Consider the following 21932-nt stretch of genomic DNA (forward strand, 5'->3'; position numbering starts at 1 on the left):
CTGGTCTAGTATATTTCAATGTATAATTTCAGTTTCATCACACTGTAAAGTTTTGCTATAAATTCTGTGCTTTACAATTGTGTAGTCCACAACCACCTGATGAAGGAGCAGCGCTCCGAAAGCTAGTGCTTCCAATTAAACCTGTAGGACTATAACCTGGTGTTGTGATTTTTATTTTAACTGTAGCTTTGATATATTGTTTTGAGAATCTGACCGCCTCTTTCTGGAGCCTTCATAAGTTAAGCTTAAACTTTCTCAGCTTCATATAACTTTTCAAGGGTTTAACCAACTTCTCTTGAGCACATCTAGCTTCAACCAAGAACCATGCAGAATTGCCAAAATTGAAGCTTTTGAAAAAAAACTTTTTTCTAAGGCATGGATGTTTGCCCCCAATCAAAGAAAAAATTCATTCTGAACAAATAGGTAAACAGATTATGAATAGATGTAGAGGCAATAGGGTAGTGGTGATGGGAGATTTTAGTTTTCCCAACATTGACTGGGATACACTTAGCGTCAGAGGTCTGGATGGAATAGAATTTGTACGTGCAATTCTGGTCTCCTTCCAATCGGAAAGATATTGTGAAACTTGAAAGGGTTCAGAGAAGATTTACAAGGATGTTGCCAGGGTTGGAGGAATTGAGCTATGGGGAGAAGCTGAACAGGCTGGGGCTGTTTTCGCTAGAGCGTCGGAGGCTGAAGGGTGACCTTAGAGGTTTACAAAATTGAGGGGAATGGATAGGATAAATAGGCAAAGTCTTTTCGTTGGGATGGGGAAGTTCAGAACGAGAGGACATAGGTTTACGGTGAGGGGGGAAGTTATAAAAGAGACCGAAGGGGTAACTTTTTCACGCAGAGGGTGGTATGTGTATGGAATGAGCTGCCAGAGGAAGTGGTGGAGGCTGGTACAGTTGCAACATTTAAGAGGCATTTGGATGTGTATATGAATGGGAAGGGTTTGGAGGGATATGGGCCGGGTGCTGGCAAGTGGGACTAGATTGGGTTGGGATATCTGATCGGCATGGATGGGTTGGACCGAAGGGTCTGATTCCAAGCTGTACATCTCTGACAGTTTTCTAGAGCAGTATGTCAATAGTCCCACGAGGGTAGGGGCCATGTTGGACCTGGTACTAGAGAGTGAGCCAGGACAAGTGGTAGAAGTTGCGGTGGGGGATTTCTTTGGGAACAGTGACCACAATTCTGTAAGTTTTATATACTCATGGTTAAAGAAGAGAGTGGTCCTAAGGGAAGAGTGCTAAACTGGGCTAAGGCCAATTATATCAAAATTAGGCAGAAGTTTGGAAATGTGAATTGGATACCGCTATTTGAAGGGAAGTCCCCATTTGAGATGTGGGAGGCTTTCAAAGATAGGTTAACGGCGGTGCAGGAGTAGGCCGATCTGCCCTTCGAGCCTGCACCACCATTCAATATGATCATGGCTGATCATCCTTAATTAGTATCCTGTTCCTGCCTTATCTCCATAACCCTTAATTCCACTATCCTTGAGAGCTATATCCAACTCTTGCTTAAATGAATCCAGAGACTGGGCCTCCACTGCCCTCTGGGGCAGAGCATTCCACACAGCCACCACTCTCTGGGTCAAGAAGTTTCTCCTCATTTCTGTCCTAAATGGTCTACCCCGTATTTTTAAGCTGTGTCCTCTGGTTCAGCACTCACCTGTCAGCGGAAATATGTTTCCTGCCTCCAGAGTGTCCAATCCTTTAATAATCTTATATGTCTCAATCAGATCCCCTCTCTGTCTTCTAAACTCAAGGGTATACAAGCCCAGTCGCTCCAGTCTTTCAGCGTAAGGTAGTCCTACCATTCCAGGAATTGACCTCGTGAACCTACACTGCACTCCCTCAATAGCCAGAATGTCTTTCCTCAAATTTGGAGACCAGAACTGCACACAATACTCCAGGTGTGGTCTCACCAGGGCCCTGTACAGCTGCAGAAGAACCTCTTTGCTTCTAAACTTAATCGCTCTTGTTATGAAGGCCAGCATGCTATTAGCCTACTTCACTACCTGCTGTACCTGCATGCTTACCTTCATTGACTGGTGTACAAGAACACCCAGATCTCTCTGTACTGCCCCTTTACCTAAATTGATTCCATTTAGGTAGTAATCTGCCTTCCTGTTCTTGCCACCAATGTGGATAACCATACATTTAGCCACATTAAACTGCATCTGCCTCATTTGAAGGCAAAGGATAGGAAGGGCAAGGCTCGTGAACCGTGGATGACAGGAGAAATTGTACGACTAGTCAAGAGGAAAAGGGAAGTGTACATAATGACTAGGCAGATAAGAACAGAACAGGCCCTGGAAGAATATCGGAAGAGTAGGGCAAGTCTTGAACAAGGAATCAAGCGGGCTAAAAGGGGTCATAAAATAGCTTTAGCAAGCAGAATTAAGGAAAATCCCAAAGCATTTAATTCTTGTATCAGAAGCAAGTGGGTAACTAAAGAAAGGATTGGTCCACTAAAAGATAATTAGGGAAGTCTGTGTGCCAAACCTGAGAGAATGAGTGAGATTCTGAATGATTACTCTGCATCAGTGTTCACTGAAGAGAGGAACATAATGAATCTTGAGATTTAAGATGAAGTTTGATTAGTCTGGATCACGTTGGCATAAGTAGGAAAAATGTGTTGGGTATGTTAGAAGTTATTAAGGTGGACAAATCCCCAGGACTGGATTGGATCTATCCCAAGTTGCTGAGGGAGGAGAGAGAGGAAATAGCTGGGGCTCTGACATAGCTTTGTGGCATCCTTAAATACAGGTGAGATGTCGGAGGACTGGAAGTTTGCTCATGTTTCCCCTGTACAAGAAGGGTAGTAGGGATATTCCGGGTAACTACAGACCAGTGACCCTGACGTCGGTGATAGGGAAGTTGCTGGAGAGTATACTGAGAAATAAGCTCATTCCTTTCCAAATATAAATAGATCCTATCAGTGATAGGTAAAATGTTTTTGTGCGGGGGAGATTGTGCCTTACCAACTTAATAGAGTTCTTCAAGGAAGTGACCCAAGTTGATAGATGAAGGAAAGGCTGTTGATGTCGTATACATGGACTTCAGTAAAACGTTTGATGAGGTTCCCCATTGTACACTAATGGAGAAAGTGAAGTCACATGGTGTGCAGGGTGTTCTAGCTAGGTGGATAAAGAACTGGTTGAGCAACAAGAAACAGAGTAGTAGTTGAAGGGAGTTTCTCGAAATGGAGAAAGATGACCAGTGGTGTTCCACAGGAGTCAGTTTGGGGCCACTGTTTGTAATATACACAAATGATCTGGAAGAGGGCACTGTTGGTATGATCAGCAAGTTTGCAGATGACATAAAGATTGGTGGAGTAGCAGAAAGCATAAGAGACTGTCTGAGAATACAGGAGGATATAGATAGACAGGAGAGTTGGGTGGAAAAGTGGCAGATGGTTTTCAATCCAGACAAATGTGAGGTGATGCATTTAGGCAAGACTAATTCTAGGGCAAATTCTACAATGAATGGAAGAGCCTTGAGAAAAGTTGATGGGCAGAGAGATCTGGGAGTGTAGGTCCATTGTACCCTGAAGGTTGCTGTGCAGGTGGATAGAGTGGTCAAGAAGGCATAAAGTATGCTTGCCTTCATTGGACGGGGTATTGAGTATAAGAGCTGGCAAGTCATGTTAAAATTGTACAAGACATTAGCTGCCTTTAGAATACTGTGTACAGTTCTGGTTGCCACATTACCAAAAGGATGTGAACGTTTTGGAGATGGTGCAGAGAAGGTTTACGAGGATGTTGCCTGGTATGGATAGTGCTAGCTATGAAGAGGGGTTGAGTAGGTTAGGCTTATTCTGGATTAGTGGTGCTTGAAGAGCACAGCAGTTCTCAGGCAGCATTGAAGTGCAACAAAATTGACGTTTCAGGCAAAAGCAGGGGTTTTGCCCGAAACGTCGATTTCGCTGCACTTTGGATCATGCCTGAATTGCTGTGCTCTTCAAGCACCACTAATCCAGAATCTGGTTTCCAGCATCTGCAGTCATTGTTTTTACCTCCTAGGTTAGGCTTATTTTCACTAGAAAAAAGGAAATTGAGGGTTTACAAAATCATGAAGGGTAGAGACGAGCTTTTTTCTAGGGTGATGGGCAGTCATGCTTTCAGGGTGAGAGTTGGAAAGTTTATGGGGGATGCACACGGCAAGTACTTCACACAGAGGGTGGTGGGCGTTTGAAACGTGTTTGCCAGCAGAGGTGGTAGAGGCAGGCAAGGTGGATTCATTTAAGGTGCATCTGGACAGATGCATGAGTAGGTGGGGAGCAGAGGCGTACAGATGCTTAGGAATTGACTGACAGGTTTAGACAGTACATTTGGATCGGCTCGGGCTTGGAGGGCCGAAGGGCTTGTTCCTGGGCTGTAAATTTTTTTTATTCTTTGTTCTTATTCTTTCTAAATTGGAGCTAAATGCACAACTGTCTGCCTTGTTCGCTCGTCAAATTCTCCCATTGTAAACAAAACCCATTGCACTCGAGGAAGTCTTCTCTTTCACTGTTGTTTTAAAAGAAATCAGCATGGCAACAGAAATACTTACAAGTTAATCACTAGGCTCCTCGGATACACAACGTAATTTAAATTCAAAAATTTAAACTCACATACAAGGTATGTAATGCACACACCTTGCATCACACAACCAAGGAAATATGCAGTGAGAGTTGTGATTTGGAATGCATCACCTGGGAAGATGGTGGAAGTGGGTTCAGCAAAAGCATTCAAAAGGGAATTGGCTAAATAGTTTCAGAAAATTTCACAATTATATAATGGAGAGGAAAGTCAGATTAATAGGGTTGCCCTGCTAAAGAACATTGGCTGTAAGGAAACCCCTGCTTGTATCATTCTCCAATTTTATGGAATGCTGTGGAAAGTGATTACTGATAATGGTGTAGGCCCTTTAGAGTTTAGTTGTTTGTTTCTGTCTACTGCTGCATGTGGGAAATAACCATGTTTGTTGTGTCATGATAAAATATCTCCGATGTCCTTCCTGAAAAAAGTTACATTTTTAAAGCATGCAGGCAGATTGTCAACCTATATGGAATTCTAATTAAATATTGCAATTTGTTTCACAACTATTTGAAAATAATACATTTTACTGTGCATATTCGTTGTTTCATTGTGGGTACATCTTTCAGACTGAAATAAGTAAACTCTGTACTTAAATATTAAATTAAATTGGTGTCTCATTTAATAGTCAACCATTTGAGTGGCACTCATGATTTCTAAGCATTTCTGCGCTTGTACAGCAGTAGAATATTTCAGCACAAGAATAAGACTTTAAGGTTGTGCTGAAGGTTTGTTGCCATCTGCCACCCACACACATTCCACTGTTTCAATCCCTGTATATGTAAACTTCTGCTTTTATAGCACATTTTGATACTTCTGTTTCAACAAGAGATGTGATGAGCAATTCTACGAAAAAGACTTTGAATTTTAAATGGTAAATATTGCACATAGCTAAATTTGTTTATATGTTATTGTCTCCAAAATAAAACATAAATTTATTTTGTGAAGTGTTTTAAGCTGTTTGATGTTAGGCAGTACATAAATGTAAAATCCTACTTGATGTAATTGTTTCCTATCAGATGCAGGCATACCCATCAATGCGATCCTGTTAATTTGGACTAGCATTGAGACTGCAGCAATGTGTGTTGGCCTGAATGCCAAATATTAGAAAATTGAATACGTCAGGAAAATTCTTGCATCTATATCATGCTATTCTCAACGGCAGATTATATCAAAGTGCTTTGTAGGCAATTATCTACTTGAAGTGTAATACCTTTTGTCATGTAGGATGTGTGGCAGCCATTTTGAACCCAGTCATGGATGTGTACAGTAGAGAAAAAGTCCCTTCAGCCCATCAAGTATACACCATTCAAAACAAATAGCTAACTATTCGAATCCCATTTTCCAGCACTTGGCCCATAAAAATGTTTATCACATCGAAAAATATTAGCAATATGGTTATGATGAGCAAATAGGAAAGTGGAGTTGATGCCGTAGTCAGATCAGCCACGATCTTAGAGAATGACAGAGCAGGCCTCGGTGGCTGTTACTCCTAAATCCTGTATTTCCATGATTAGAGAGTCTGTTTTTTAATGTTTAGTTGAGGATGAAGATTGGTGAAGACACAAAGTAGCCTGTCTTCCTTTGGAATAGTGTCTTGGAGTCATATATCACATTACATCAGATTATAGTCCAACAGGTTTATTTGAAATCAGGACAAAGGAACAATGCTTCAAAAGCTTGTGATTTCAAATAAACCTGTTATGACTTTCTCCTAGTTGACAAAGTAAGGACTGCAGATGCTGGAAATCAGAGTTGATAGTGGGGCGTTGGAAAAGCACAGCAGGTCAGGCAGCATCTGAGGAACAGGAGAATAGACATTTCGGGCCTTGCCTGAAATATCTATTCTCCTGCTCCTCGGATGCTGTCTGACCTGCTGTGCTTTTCCAGCACCACACTTGTGACTTTGCCAATCCCAGTTCAACGCCAACAATGCCACATCATAGAGTCATACAGCATGGAAACAGACTCTTCAAACTAACCAGTCTATACTGAATGTACTCCGATTTCTCCAGTTTCCTCACTTTCCCCTCGCCCCACCCTTGTCTCAGTCAAATCCCTTGAACTCAGCACCCCGCCTTCCTAACCTGCAATCTTCTTCCTGACCTCTCCGCCCCCACCCCACTCCGGCCTATCACCCTCACCTTGACCACCTTCTACCTATCGCATCTCCGACGCCCCTCCCCCAAGTCCCTCCTCCCTACCTTTTATCTTAGCCTGCTGGACACACTTTCCTCATTCCTGAAGAAGGGCTAATGCCTGAAACGCCAAATCTCCTGTTCCTTGGATGCTGCCTGACCTGCTGCGCTTTTCCAGCAATACGTTTTCAGCTCTCATAATGAATGTAATCCTAAATTAAACTAGTCGCGCCTGCCTGTGCTTGGCCCCATATCCTTCCAAACATTTCTTTTCACGAGTATATGAGTTAGCTCGCTGAAGCTTGAAGATTTGTTTTCAGATGTTTCGTCACCATATTAGATAAAATCTGTAGAGTCTCTAGTGAAGCGTTGGCGGATATGTTATGCCTCTCTATTATGGTCTTGGTGGTGGTTTAGTGTATTGGTAATGTTGCTGAACTAGTAATCAAGAACCCCAGGCTAGGGATGGGGGCTCAAATCCCAGCATGGTAAAATTTGGTTTCAGATTTTAAAACAAAATCTGGAATTTTTTAAAAAAGCTAGCTTAATGGAGACCATGCAACATAACATAGGAACTAAGGGAAGGAGTAGGATGTTCAGATCCTCAAGCTTGCTTCACCATTTAATATAGTCATGGCTGATCTCCTTGCAATGTCAACTCCACTTTCCTGCCTGCTCTCCATAACCCTTCAACCCAAAATGAAATATATCTATGTCCTCAAATTTATTCCGTGTTTCAACATTCTTTACACTCTGGGGTATTGAATTCTGAAGATTCATGACTCTTTGAGATGTAATTTCTCCTCCTATCTCTTTTAACTCTGCTATCCCTTATCCTAAAACTGACCTCAAAAAGGAAAACATCCATACTACGTTTACTTTATCACTCCACTTTAGCATCTGATATATATTCACTAGATCTCTCTCATTTTTCTCAACTCTAGAAGGTATAGGCCGAAGCTGTTCAATGTCTTCATAACACATGCTCTTGGGATCAGTGTAGTGAACCTCTGCTGAGCTGTCTCCAATGCAACTACGTCATTGAGTGAGAGCACCAAAATATCCCAGGTGCAGTCTCATCAATGCCTTAGACAGTTGCAGCAGCACTTCTCTACTTTTATGCTCTCTTCCTTTAACAATTAATGCCAAAATACTAGTTTTCTGTAACTCGTGCAGAAAGACGACAATGTCCCTGCGCCAAGCCATCTGAGGTAGATTGTTGATTGTTATTAAACCAAACAGGCTTTAAACATCAATCGTGGAATCCCTCCAGTATGGAAACAGACCCTTCAGCCCAACAAGTCCACACTGACCCTCCGAAGAATAACCCACCCAGATCTATTCCCCTACTACCTTATATTTACCCCTGACCAATCCACCCTAACCTGCACAGTTCGCTAATGTCTCTTGGGGAAGGAAATTTGCTGCCTTTTCCTGTTCTGGTCTGGTCTACATGTGTCTGTAGATGCACAGCTTGCAATTGCTGCTTTGACCATACACCATCCTGATTAGGAAATATATCGCCTTTCCTTCAGTATTGTTGTCAAAAACCTGGAATTCTCTCCCGAATGATATTGTGGGTCTACATCAAGTAGATTCAAGTAGTTAATTCACAAGCATCTTAAGGGCAGCTAAGGATGTGTAATAAATGCTAGTCCAGCCAGCAACACCCATTAGTAATTCGGAAAATTAAAGAAATATAAGTTGGGCCTAGAGAACCTTATACCAGAAAATGTAGAACATTTATAAATGTTACAATGTTAATGCTCATCTTCATTCAATTTAGGAAAGAAGAACTAAATGTTTTCTTTGGAACCAACAAAACTTGAGCTATTTCAAGTTAGTAAGTCATGTTCATTAGTTCAGATTTTAGTTCTTGATACTCTTTTAAAAAGTACCCCTTGCCTACTCTTCATATTTTGGCCCCACCATGATTTGCAATTACTGAATGCTCCCCTGTATCTCTAACAACCTTTCCAACTGATTTGAGATATTCATCTAATGAGCAGCATTTGATATGGGATTCTCAAGTCTGTTTACAAAGGATGCCATCTTCCCCTGTAAATGTTGTATCTTTAATAATAACGAGTTAATACTCCTTCCCCCTTTCTCAGGCGAGCTCTTCCTTCAGCATGCCATGGCCTTCTCATGGTCTTTGTCCTTGCTTGTCCTGAAGGACAATAAGCCTTTTTTTTTCTGAACTGGGTTACTCAGCTATGTGGTATTAGAGTCATAGAGATGTACAGCACGGAAACAGACCTTTCGGTCCAACCAGTACACACCGACCAGATATCCCAACCCAATCTAGTCCCACTTGCCAGCACCTGGCCCATATCCCTCCAAATCCTTCATATTCACATACCCATCCAAATGCTTTTTTAAATGTTGCAATTGTACCAGCCTCCGCCACTTCCTCTGACTGCTCATTCCACACGCGTATCACGCTCTGCTTGAAAAGTTTGCCCCTTAGGTCACTTTTATATCATTTCTCCTCTCACTCTAAACCTATGCCCCCTAGTTCTGGATTCCCTGACCTCAGGGCAAAGACTTTGTGTATTTACCCTATCCACGCCCCTCATAATTTTGTAACCCTCTAAGGTCACCCCTCGGCTTCCGCCCCAGCCTGTTCAGCTTCTCCCTCCGATCCTCCGACGAGATGTGTTCTGCATATTTATCTCTGACGTTTGGATCAAACTGTCCAGGCACTAATTGTCATCCTCATGTTAGAGTGTCTCCACCTTTCACCTCAGCTGTAAACCAGAGAGATTTGATATTACATTGTAACGTTTGGACAGTCTCGCTTTCCACAACTCCCATGTGCCACAGTCCCGACAAACAACCTGCTCTGCTGTATCTTCATGGAACTAGGACTCGTTCTTGCTTGATGATTTGCTAGTGCTGTTCAGGAGGGTTTAACCCAAATTGCCAAGGGAATGGGGACCTGAAGATGGGTAGCTTAAATTGAAGGGAAGTAAAGCTGTTAACAGGACGTGGAAAAGGAGCAAGTGAAGTTATAAGGAAGGGAAGTATTAACTAAGCAAGAATACTGAATATTATGAATACCAACTTAAGGGCAATCTACCTGTTTGCAACTAGATTGATGATCTAAAGACCCAAAAAGCTGGATTTACCGAGTTTGTTATTAAAGAGACATGGTTGCAGAAAGACCCAAGACTGAGAATTGAAATGTGAAGATAATTGACTTTTAAGAAGTACAACAACAAAGTAAAGGCAGGGAGGTGGTAGAAACAGATGCAGCCAAAACGTTTAGGAGGCATTTAGACACTTAAATAGGCAAATGAGATTAGTTTAGAATAGCATCCTGTTTGACACAGGCATGGTGGGCAGAAGGACCAGTTTCTGTGCTATACTGTTCTATGTTCTGTGAGGTGGTGTGCTGATTAATAAAGGATGGAATTTGTACTGGAGAAGGATGAGTTTTCAATTGGAAGATCAATACATGGAATCTTTTTGTGTGGAGCTAAGAAACAGCAAAGCTAGCAGACATTGGTAGGAGTTGTTTATAGGCCACCGAACAATGCTGGTAGTGTTGGGCATGACGTTTAATTAGGAGAAGAGAGAAGCATGTAGCATGGGCAACAGTTATGGTGACTTCAAACTGCATATAGTCTGGGTAAATTTAATACGCTCTAATGTTGAAGATAGGTTTTTTTGAGTGTGTTAGGGATGGTTCCTTAATATGCTGCTCTAGAAAGTCAGATAGTGAATGGGCTATTTTAGATCTAATATTACTTAACCAACTGGGGCTAATTAATCTTGTAAAAGAACTTTTGGGAATGTGTGACCATAGTATAGTATACTGTTACTCTTTGAGAAAGTGAGCAATCCCACATGCCTGACAGCAGATGTAAGATGTGACTTTGAAAGGGCATTCCATTTGCAGTGCGGACTGATTCTGTTCTTAAGTCACACCATGCCCTGAGATTAGTGCTTAACAGTTTCCCTCATTAAACTAGCTCAGTGGTATATCTGGATTCGATATTTGTAGCATTGATTGCAGGTGCGTACACAAATATTTTCATTTTCTGTAGCTTTAACATCTGAACGGATATCTAATTTAAATATTTGTGGTTTCTTATGAACAAGACCCTAGTGACAAAGCATAATGATGACTATAATGGACTAGGTACATCAAAAATATAACAAACTTTTAAAAGGTAACTGGCAATTTCCAAATAGATCTTTGCTTGGCATTTAGATATTTAAAAGGATGGGAATATTTTTGTACTCATTTATGGAATGTGAGCATTTATTGTCCGAGCCCTTGTTGCCCTGAAGATTTGTTGTTGAACTATCCATTTGGCATAGCTTAATCCACAATGATGTTACAAAGAATGTCAAGCTATAGAAGAAGATCATTCAGCCTGTCAAGCCTGCCATGCCATTCTATAGGCACATTTACCCAGAGCCTCAACTTTTTTTTGTCAGCTCCTTACAGTCTGCAACTCTTCTACATTTCAGAAATCTTTAGTGATCTAGAGAACTTCAGACATTCATAATCATCTTAGAAGAAATTCCCCTTGTCTCAGTTCCTCCTTATTCTGTAAATATATCCCCTTGTTCAAGTCTCCCCTCCTAGTGAAAACATCTTAACATCTGCCCTGCTAGCAGCAAATTTTAATGTAACATGTTCTGCTCCCCCTAAATGAAATTTCCAGGGTTTTGACCAAGCAGCAGAAGAATAGCAATATATTTCCAAATTTGGGTGGTGAGGTGCTTGGTGAGGAACTTGGAGGTGATTGCAACCCTGTGAATCTGCTGACCTTGTCTGTCAAGATGGTTGTGGTAATGAGTTTAGAATTAGAATTAGAATTTCTACAGCGTGGAAACAGGCTCTTCAGCCCAACAAGTCCACACTGCCCCTCTGAAGAATATCCCACCCAGACACATTACCCCACATTTCCCCTGACTTGTGCGTCTAACTTTTCCATCCCTGGACACTGTGGACAATTTAGCATGGCCAATTCACCTAACCCTGCACATCTTTGGACCGTAGGAGGAAACCCATACAGACCGGGCGAATGTGCAAACTCCACACAGACAGTCGCCCAAAGCTGGAATTGAACCTGGGTCCCTGGTGCTGTGAGGCAGCAGTGCTATCCACTGTGCCACCCCCAAAAATTTAGAAGTTGCAGTGTAAGGAACCTTGATGAATTTCTGCAGTTCATCTTGTAGATGGTATGCACTGCTGTTAATTGACAGTGGTGAAGGGAGTGCATGTTTATGATACCAACCAAGATGGTGTCAATTTTCTTGTTTTGTTGGATCTGCCTTGTAGATGGTGGACAGGCTTTGGTGAGTGAGGAGGTGAGATACTTGCCTAGCTTCTGACCTTTGTTTGTAACTACAGTATTTACATGGCTATTCCAGTTCAGCCTCTGGTCACTGGTAGCCCCCAGAGTGTTGATGGAATGAGCCTAATTATTAGTGATTGTAAGCGTGAAGTCTTTTTCTCTTGTTAGTTTTGAGCTTTTTTCTAAATTGGTAACACCAAGGTGCTGCATATGGTGTTTAAACTATAAATATGTCGATTAATTTTGCTTAGCCGTTCCAATAATTCACAGTATTTGTTTTATGCTATTTAAAAATTCCAGTTGGAGGCCAGCTTGAGTGATGGCGACTGATTCTAAGGGGAAGAGAAGGGGTTCGAGACAACCAAAATGTGCTTTCTGTAAACTCAATAAAGAGGAGCATTGTGGCCAGTTGTTAGTAGCCCAAAGCCAGAAGATGGCAGCACATCACAAATGTATGGTAAGTGAAGAGGCAGCAATCACTTGGAGTCCGAAGCTAATAGTCAGGTTGACAAGGATATTTCTAACATCAGATTCCTCTGCTGTATTCACTTGAAGTTATTAAATCCTATATTTAAGTTGGTACTGGTGAATCAGTGCTACTGTGCTCAGTGAGCATTAATGAGTGAATGAATCTAGATAGGCAGATGCTGATGGTGTTTGGCCAGGATTTCATCTTATTCTTTCACAAATTCACTAGGAATCGGTTGCATCAATCCCTGATTGGAGTTATCTTACCCCACTGCACATTGCATTTGCCCATTCGTCGGGTAGAAAACAAAATGTGGCTGTGCCCATGGACTCATCGATAACCATCACTTTGAAATGAGTGATTTCTGGGTGTTACTTAGATTGGAAAATTTTGTTTTCCCACTCTCCGGAACCACTGTTGTCCAAATGTTAAATAAACTTGTAATTCTCCTCTTTTCTTCCCCCCCACCCACGCCCCATGTAAAATTTGAAAGTTGTGTAATGTGTAGCCATGTACAATCTGTTGATCTCATAAAGGATCTGTGAAATTTGTCCTGCAAGAAGCTGATATACTATTTTGTTTTCTTCCTATTTCTAGTTATTTTCATCTGCTCTAGTGACCTCTCATTCTGAGAATGAGACTCTTGGTGGCTTCTTGCTTGAAGATATCAAGAAGGAAATAAAAAGGGGAAACAAGCTGGTATGTAGTATTCATAATTGCTCTTTGACATTTAGTGGCAAGAGGGTGCTGGTTGAGGGTTGTTTTGTAGCTGGAGCCTGTGTCCAGTGATGTGCTGTAGGGTTTGGTGCTGTGACCTTTGCTGTTGCGTGCCTTAATGATCTAAGACCTGAAAGTAGGAGGTTTTATCAATGTTTGCAGATGACACAAAAATAACAAGGAAGAAAGCCTTTGATTACAGGATAATACAGACTGGTTGATCAGGTGAGCAGAACAGTAGACAAAGGAATTTAAAGGTGATAAATGAGGTGGATCATTTTGGGAGGATTGGAAATCTAGAAAGGATCCTAGAAAGTACGGAGGATCAGAGGGACTTCGTGCATATCCACAGATCTTCATAGGGAACAGGACAGTTTGTGATGTGTAAAGAAGGCATAAGGGATACTTTCCTTTATTAATCCTTGATGAAGCTTTGAAACAAAAGCAAGAAAGTTATAGTGGAGCTGTATATGATGTTAGTTAGGTCATAGCTAAGCCACAGGAGTCATGATGTGGAGATGTTGGTAATGGACTGGAGTGGACAAAGTTGGAAGTCACATGGCGATAGGTAATTGTCCAACAGGTTAATTTGAAAAATCAAGCTTTCGGAGTGCTGTTCCTTCACCTGACAAATGTTGTGGGCATCACCCAAGAACAAGGGGTTCGGGGCTAGGAATTAAATATTCAACAATGTTTCCTGTCAAAAGGACAGGCCAATGGACAGTCAGGGCAGGGTTGCTTCTTAGAAATTAAATCAATACCAGGAGGCAATATACGATTGGAAGGTATAGAATCTTTGAGTAACTTTGAAGAATCATAAAGGTAAATAAGACCCTGATGTCTGTTATGTGCAGGTCTCCGTCTCCTAGCAGTAGTCAGGATGTGGGGCTGAAAATAAATCAGAGATGGAAAAGTCATGCAAAAAGGAACTATTACAATAAACATGTGAGACATCATAATGCAAGTGGATGGCAAATCAGGTTGGTAGCAGATCTAAAGAAAGGGAATTTGTGGAAATTCCAAAATTTTTATATTGGAGCAGCTTGTGATAGACCTACTAGAGAATACTGCTCTAAACTGTTTCCCCCCCCCCCACCCCTCCAAATGCAACAAAGACAGAGACCCCCCCAGTCCTCACCTGCCACCATACCAGTCTCCGCATCCAAAATATCATCCTAAATACTTCTGCCAGCTCCAAGAATATGCTCCCCTCCCCACCCTTCTATGCCTTCCGCAAGGACTGTTCCCTTTGCCGATCCTTGGTTTGCGCTACTCTCCCCAACAATCCTCCCAAACCCTGGTAGCTTCCTCTGCACCTGGAAAATACGCAAAACCTGCCAGCATGCCACCTCCCTCACCTCCATCCAGGGGCCCAACTAGTCCTTCCAGGTGAGATAGAGGTTCACCTACCTCTCCTCCAACCTAGTTTACTATGAAGAGTGCTCCCATTATGATCTTCTCTACATTGGGGAGACCAAATGTAAACTCAGGAAGTGTTTCACTGAGCATCTCAGCTGGGCTCACGGGGCGACCTGACCTCCCAGTCAATGCCCATACCATCCTCAACCTCCTCCATTGCCACAGTGAATCAGCCCACAAATTGGAGGAACAACACCTCATCTTCTGCCTCAGCAGCCTACAATCCAGAGTACTCAACACTGAGTTCTGAGATTTCAAATAACCTCCCTTCCCATCCCTGACACCCTTTCCAACCCCTCCCCCTCCCCTTCCATTCCTCTGACTGACCCTTCCAGCTATCAACTGGATTCATTCCTCCTAATGAGTAACCATTCGTACTTTCCACCTGTGTTCATCTATCCTTACTTCATCACCCCACACAAAACTCTTCCCCCAACCCCCCCCCCCACCACCACCACCACCACCACCACACCACCTTTAAAAGCCTTTAAAAACCAGTAGAGGATAACTTAACAAAACAGTAAGGGGGGTGAAGATGAGATTGAGGCTAAGCTAGCTAGTAATATAAACTATGGCAAAAGTATTTTTAATTTTCTAAAAAGGTAAAAGGGGGGCAAAAGTGGGCATTGTTCTGCTGAAAGTAAGGATGGAGAAGGAGTAATTGGCCACAAAAAAATGGCGGACGAATTGAATAAATACTTTGCATGTTTTCATAGTGGATGACATCATACCAAAACGTAGCGAGTCAGGAGAGGTGAGTGTAGTGACTGTCGCTAAGGTATGGTGCTGGAGAGGCTGAAAGGTCTGAAGATGGATACGTACTCCAGACAGATGAGCTAATCCCAAGGTTTTGAACAAGATTGGTGAAGAGACTGTGCAGTATTGATAGTGATCGTTCAGGAATCATTAGACTAGAGCCAGGGAGGGTTCCAGAAGAGTTGAAAATGGCTAATTTAACATCTCTGTTAAGAAGTGAGGGAAGCCAAAAACAGGAAACTATAGGCTGGTTAGCCTGAGTTCGGTTGTTGGTAAGATTTAAGAGTCCATTATTAAGGACGAAATTGCGGAGTTCTTGGACGTACGTGGTAAGTTAGGATGCAGTCAGTACGGCTTCATCAAAAGGAGGTCATGCTTGACAAATCTGTTAGAACCCCCCCCCCCCCCCCCCCATTCTTGATGAAGAGCTTTTGCTTGAAATGTTGACTCACCTGCTCCTCGGATGCTGTCTGACCGTCTATGCTTTTCCAATGTCACACTTTTTGACTCTGACATCCAGCATCTGCAGTCCTCACTTTCTCCTTCTGACATCTGAAGCTCACAGGGACTTCAAAGTCCTGGCTCATTATTCTCTTGAGGTTACCTTGGAGATTCAGTCAGCAGTTAGGAAGGCAAATGTGATGATGGCATTCATTTTGAGGGGCTAGAATACAGGTGTCAGGATTTACAACTGTGGCTGTGTAAGGCACTGGTGATACTGCACTTGTAATATTGAGCAGTTTTGGGCCTCATATCTAAGGAAGAATGTGCTGGCATTGGAGATGGTCGAGAGGAAGTTTACAAGAATGATCCCGATGCAGAGCTTGTCAAATGAGGAACAGTTGAGGACTGTGGATCTGTACTCTGAGTTGGGAAGGATGAGGAGGGATCTCCATGAAAATTCTGAACAACTGGATTAACCAACACATGGAAAGTGAGGATTAATCAGGGATAGAGTCGTAGAGATGTACAACACGAGTTAACATAAATTTGTAAGACTGAGATTCTGTCTGACTAAGTAACATTTTTTGAAAAGTTGACTAAATATACTGATGAGGGTAATGCAATTGATGTGGCTTACATGTATTTCAGTAAGGCCTTGGACAAGGTCTCACATGGAAGGCTGGTCCAAAGGTAAGAGTCACCAGGATCCAAGGCAAGTTGGCAAACTGAATCCAAAATTGGCTTGCATATAGGAAGCACAAGGTGAAGGTGGAGGGTTGTTTTTGTGATTGGAAGCCTGTGACGGGATCCTTGCTGTTTATGTACATTGACGACTTGGATGTGAATGTCGGAGGTACAATTAGTACGTTTGCTGATGACACAAAAATTGGGTTGTTGATAGTGAGGAGGATGGTCTCCAGCTATAGCTTGATAATGATTGGATGATAAATTGGGCAGAACAAGGGCAGATGGAATGTAATCTCTATAGGTGCATGCTGATCCATTTTTGGGAGGTCAATTAAGCAATGGATGTTATTCCCTAGGGATTATTGTGCAAAGCAACCTTGATGTAAAAGTACGCAGATCCTTGAATGTGTCAGCATTGATAGACAGGATGATGATGAAGGCACACAGGATGCTTGCTTTCATTAGCTAGGGCACAGAACGTAGGATCAAGAAAGTCTTGTTACAACTTCATAAACCATTAGTTTGGCCACAGATGGAATACTGTGTGCAGTTCTGGTTGCCACACTATCAGAAGGATGTGATTGCACTGGGGAGGTTGCTGAGGAGATGCACCAGGACGTTACCTGGAATGAAAACTTTTAGTTATGAGGAGAGACTGGATGGGGTGGGTTTATTTTCCTTGGAAAAAGTGAGGACTGTAGATGCTGGAGATCAGAGTCCAGAAGTGTGCCGCTGGAAAAGCACAGCAGGTCAGGCAGCATCTGAGGAGCAGGAAAGTTGATGTTTCATCAGAATTCCTGAAAGGTTGACTCCCCTCCTCCGATGCTGCCTGACCTGCTGTGCTTTTCTCACGCCACATTTATTTTCCTTGGAGCAGAAGAGGTCAGATGGGGGCAATCTGACTGAGGTACTCAAAACTGAGAGGCATAGAAAAGAATACCATCTGGTTCGCAAACTGCCATCTTTACCTGGGTTGGCCTCCACAGCCTACAGCAATGTGGTTAACTCAACTGCCCTCTGGATGATTAAGGATGATCAAAAAATACTGGCCGAGGCAGCGATTCCCTCATCTTGTGAATTCATTTTTTAAAAATCATGCTATGGTCAGTTTGCTCATCCTCCCGACAGTCCCTGTTCTAATCATAGAGTCATAGAGATGTACAGCAGACCCTTCAGTCCAACTCGTCCATGCTGACCAGATTTTTTTATTTCAAAAATATACTTTCATCATAAAAATAATTTGATCTGTACAATTGGTCATGCCATACATGCATAAACATTCCATTTCTTTGCATACAGAGATCAAGTAATCATTCACATATACAGGTCTGTACGTTTACAATGCATATATTTAGCTGAGGCGCCAGTGGAGCCCACTTACTGTGTGGGGTCCCCTGTTCTTTGGCAGGCAGATGTTACATGGTGGTCCTTCCCCACTGCGCCTTGACGGAAGCTGCCCTAAGCTTCAACGCATCCCTCAACACATAGTCCTGGAACTTGGAATATGCCAGTCCGCAACACTCAGTCAGGGTCAGCTTCTTCAGCTGGAAGATCAACAGATTTCGGACAGACCAAAGAGCGTCTTTAACCAAGTTGATGATCTGCCAGGCACAGTTAATGTTCGTCTCGGTGTGCGTCCCAGGGAACAGACCATGGAGCACGGAGTCCCGCATCACGGAGCTGCTCAGGACGAACCTCGACAAACGCCACTGCATTCCTCTCCAGACTTCCTTTACATAGGCACATTCAAGAAGGTGTGCGAGTCTCGTCCCTCCCCCCTGCCGCTTTGAGAGCAGTGTGCGGTGCGGCCGAGAGTGCAAGCCTGCATAAAGGCTCTCGCAGGCAGAGCCCTTCTCACCACCAGCCAAGCCATGTCTTGGGGCTTGTTGGAAAGTTCTGGCGATGCGGCATTCTGCCACATGACTTTGACAGTCTGCCCAGGGAACTGCTCGATAGGATCCGCCCTCTCCTTTTCCCGAAGGGCCTCAAGGACACTACGTGCTGACCACTTTCTGATGGACTTGTGGTCAAAGGTGTTTTTCTTCATAAATTTCTCTACAAAGGACAGGTGATATGGAACGGTCCAACTACTTTGAGCATTCCGCAGCAGCAAGGCCAGGCCCATCCTTCACAATACCGGGGACAGTACGTCAGTACCTCAGTACGTTGTGACACTACCTCAGTACGTCGTGACACTTTGTGTTTGCGTACCGGGGATCCATGCACAGCTTGATGCAGCTACACAGAGGTGGCCATCAGGGTGAGCGTGGCATTGGGTGTGTTTTTTTCCCCCCCCGTTGCCTAGAGCTTTGTACATAACTCGCTTTGGACCCTGGTCATCTTTGATCTCCATACAAAATGGAAGATGGCTTGGGTGACTGCGACGGCACAGGTTCTGGGAATAGGCCAGACCTGTGCCACATATAACAACACTGACAGTGCCTCACACCTGATGACCAGGTTTTTACCTGCACTGGAGAGTGACCATAGCTTCCAACTGCCCAGTTTCTGCCTCACTTTTTTGATACACTGCCCCCCCCCCCCCAAAGACTTGGCGCACGCCCCAACCCCTCCGAACCAAATACCCAGCACTTTCAGGGCCAGATATCCTAACTTAATCTAGTCCCGTTTGCCGGCACTTGGTCCATATCCCTCTAAACCCTTCCTATTCATATGGCTGACCACTCCCCCCCCCCCCCCCCCCCGCCTCCCATGTAAAAGATGTGATAAGAGAACATATGGTTACGGAGTCCAGAACCAGGAGCATCATTTCAGAATGCAGGCTGTCATTTAAGATTGAGATGAAGAAACTTCCTGCAATAGAAAGATGGAGCTAGATCATTCTATTTATTCAAAAAAAGATTGAGGCATCAAGAGTATGAATAGAAAGAAGCAATATGGCATTGAGATATAAATCAGCAATCCTCAAGTTGAATATGGACCAGGTTTGAAGGGTGGAATTGCCCGAACCTGCTCCAAGTTTGTTTCTATAGGCTGTCCTTTAATCAGAGGACATAGTACAAGATTGGGCAGAATGATTGCAAAAAGGATGTTCCTCCTGATTGGTGAATCTTCGCTCAGTCTAACGAATGTATGGAATCCTCCACCACGGAAGGCAGTGAAGGCCAAGTCACTGATCTATTCAAAAGGGGGTTAGCAAGTTTTGAAAAGATTTGTAGCTCGATTGAAGTTCTGGATGTGAGTTTGCTCGCTGAGCTGGAAAGTTTAGTTTCAGATGTTTCATCACCATGCATGGGAACATAATTGGTGAAGCGCTGGTGTTATGTACCGCTTTCTATTTATGTTTAAGTTTCCTTGCGTGTTTGGTGATGTCATTTCCGGTTCTTTTTCTCTGAGGATGGTAAATGGGGTCCAAATCAATATTTGCTGTTAGTTCCAGTTGGAATGCCATGCTTCTAGGAATTCTCATGTGTCTCTCTGTTTGGCTTATCCTACGATGAATGTGTTGTCCCAGTCAAAGTGGCATCCTTCCTCGTCCGAATGTAAGGGTACTCGTGATAGTAGGTTATGTCTTTTTGTGGCTAGTTGTTGATTGTGTATCCTGGTGGCTAGTTTTCTGCCTGTTTGTCCAATGTAGTGTTTGTTATAGTCCTTGCAAGGTATTTTGTAAATGACATTAGTTTTGCTTGTTGTCTGTGTAGGGTCTTTCAAGTTCATTAGCTGCTGTTTTAGGGTGTTGGTGGGTTTGTGGGCTATCATGATGCCATAGGGTCTGAGTAATCTGCCAGTCATTTCAGAGATGGCTTTGCTGTAAGGTAAAGTAGCTAGGGTTTTGGGTGCATTTTGTCTGTGTTTGGGTTTGGTGCTGAGAAACTGGCATACTCTGTTTGTTGGGTACCCACTCATGAAAATGCTGTGTGGGTGATTTTTCTTCTGTTTGCCATTCCTCTGTGCTGCAATGTGTGGTGGCTCATTAAAATAATGTTCTAGTGGGATGACTGCTTCTGTGGTTCAGTATTTGTCTGTATGTGGGGTTTTCCTGTAGGCGCTGGTTTGAAGTTCCCCACTGACTGTTCACTCTACTGTGACATCTAGGAATGGCAATTTGATTTTTTTTGTGAATTTTATGCCAGCAAGGATATTATTAATGGTCCTGAAGGTTTTCTCTAATTTGTTTCGTTTAATGATGACAAAGATTTCATCCACATTGCAGACCCAAAGTTTGGATTGGATGGTTGGGAGAGCTGTTTGTTCAAGTTTCTGCATTGCTGCTTCTGCTAGGATCCCTGATATCGGTGATCCCATGGGTGTTCTGTTGATTTGGTTGTGGCTGAAAATGTGTTGCTGGAAAAGCGCAGCAGGTCAGGCAGCATCCAAGGAGCAGGAGAATCGACATTTCGGGCATGAGCCCTTCTTCAGGAATGAATGATTTGGTTGTGGGTCTTGTTGTTGAAAGTGAAGGCATAGGTCTACTCATTTCATAATGTTGTCTTTGCTGATGAAGTTGGTGCTGTCTGGTGTTTGTATCTTTGGTTCTTCTGATAGTGTAGTCATTGTTTCTTTAGCAAAGTTAATGTTGATGGGTGTGAACATATTTTAGATCAAAGGAGAGCATTATTTCATCCTCTTCTATCTTAGTGTCTGTGGTGTTCAGGATTTCTTGTGTAGCAAATAAACTGGCATGAATCCTCTGTGTTTTAGGCTTTTGTGGAGTTCCTTGGTTAGCCTGTACATTGATGTTCCAGGTAGAGACTATGGATCTCTTGGCAGCTCCTGGTTTGTGGATTTATTGGGTAGTCCTTAAAAGTGTGGTGTGTTGGACCTGTCCGGTTTCATTTTTTTTTTGGAAGTCTGTTTTGTTCACTTATCTAGATTTCTGTTTTGTGAGTAAGGCTGTGGCTTGATTCTATCACCACCTGTTGGTAAGTGTCGGTATCTACAAGCAGTGCATTTGCTTTCTAATAGTCATCTGATTTGTTTAAAATGACTGTCAAGCGTCCTTTGTCTGCAGTTAGGATTACCATATTTTTGTCTTTGAGTCCTTTTTCGTGCTTTCCTTTCTTGTGTGTTTCCTCCTTTTTTCCTGCTTAATGTTGATGCAACTGTCTGTCTGATGGCTTGCTGGGTTTCCTCTGAGTTTGTTATCTTTCAGTGTTGCTTTTAATGCTGCTAAGAAATCCTTTTTGTTCATGTCTCTGAAGTTGTAGTTTAGTCCTCTAAGATTTTTTTTTCAGTCATGATTTGGAGGTGCTGGTGTTGGATTGGGTGTACACATTTTTAAAAAAAAATCACAATGAGAGGTTAATAGTCCAAACAAGTTTATTTGGAAGCACTAGTTTTCAGAGCACTGCTCCTTCGTTAGGTGGTAGTGGTGTATAAAATCGTAGTGCACAGAATTTATGGCAAAAGTTTACGGTGTGATGTTACTGAAGTAGTGTATT

At 42.8% G+C, this 21932-nt stretch overlaps 1 protein-coding gene across 4 annotated transcripts in view; it reads left to right on the forward strand.

The window, feature by feature from the left end:
- The window catches only part of phf6 (PHD finger protein 6), a 76015-nt gene that overhangs the window by 15699 nt on the left and 38384 nt on the right, over positions 1 to 21932 (forward strand). For all 4 annotated transcript variants that reach the window (XM_060832361.1, XM_060832364.1, XM_060832363.1 and 1 more), the window contains 2 exons: positions 12339 to 12495; positions 13105 to 13206. In XM_060832361.1, coding sequence (XP_060688344.1) covers positions 12358 to 12495; positions 13105 to 13206 — 240 coding nt within the window. In that variant the 5' untranslated portion in view covers positions 12339 to 12357. The remainder of the gene's footprint in view (positions 1 to 12338; positions 12496 to 13104; positions 13207 to 21932) is intronic.

This window comes from Hemiscyllium ocellatum, chromosome 11 (assembly GCF_020745735.1).
Source record: "Hemiscyllium ocellatum isolate sHemOce1 chromosome 11, sHemOce1.pat.X.cur, whole genome shotgun sequence".
NCBI lineage: Eukaryota > Metazoa > Chordata > Chondrichthyes > Orectolobiformes > Hemiscylliidae > Hemiscyllium > Hemiscyllium ocellatum.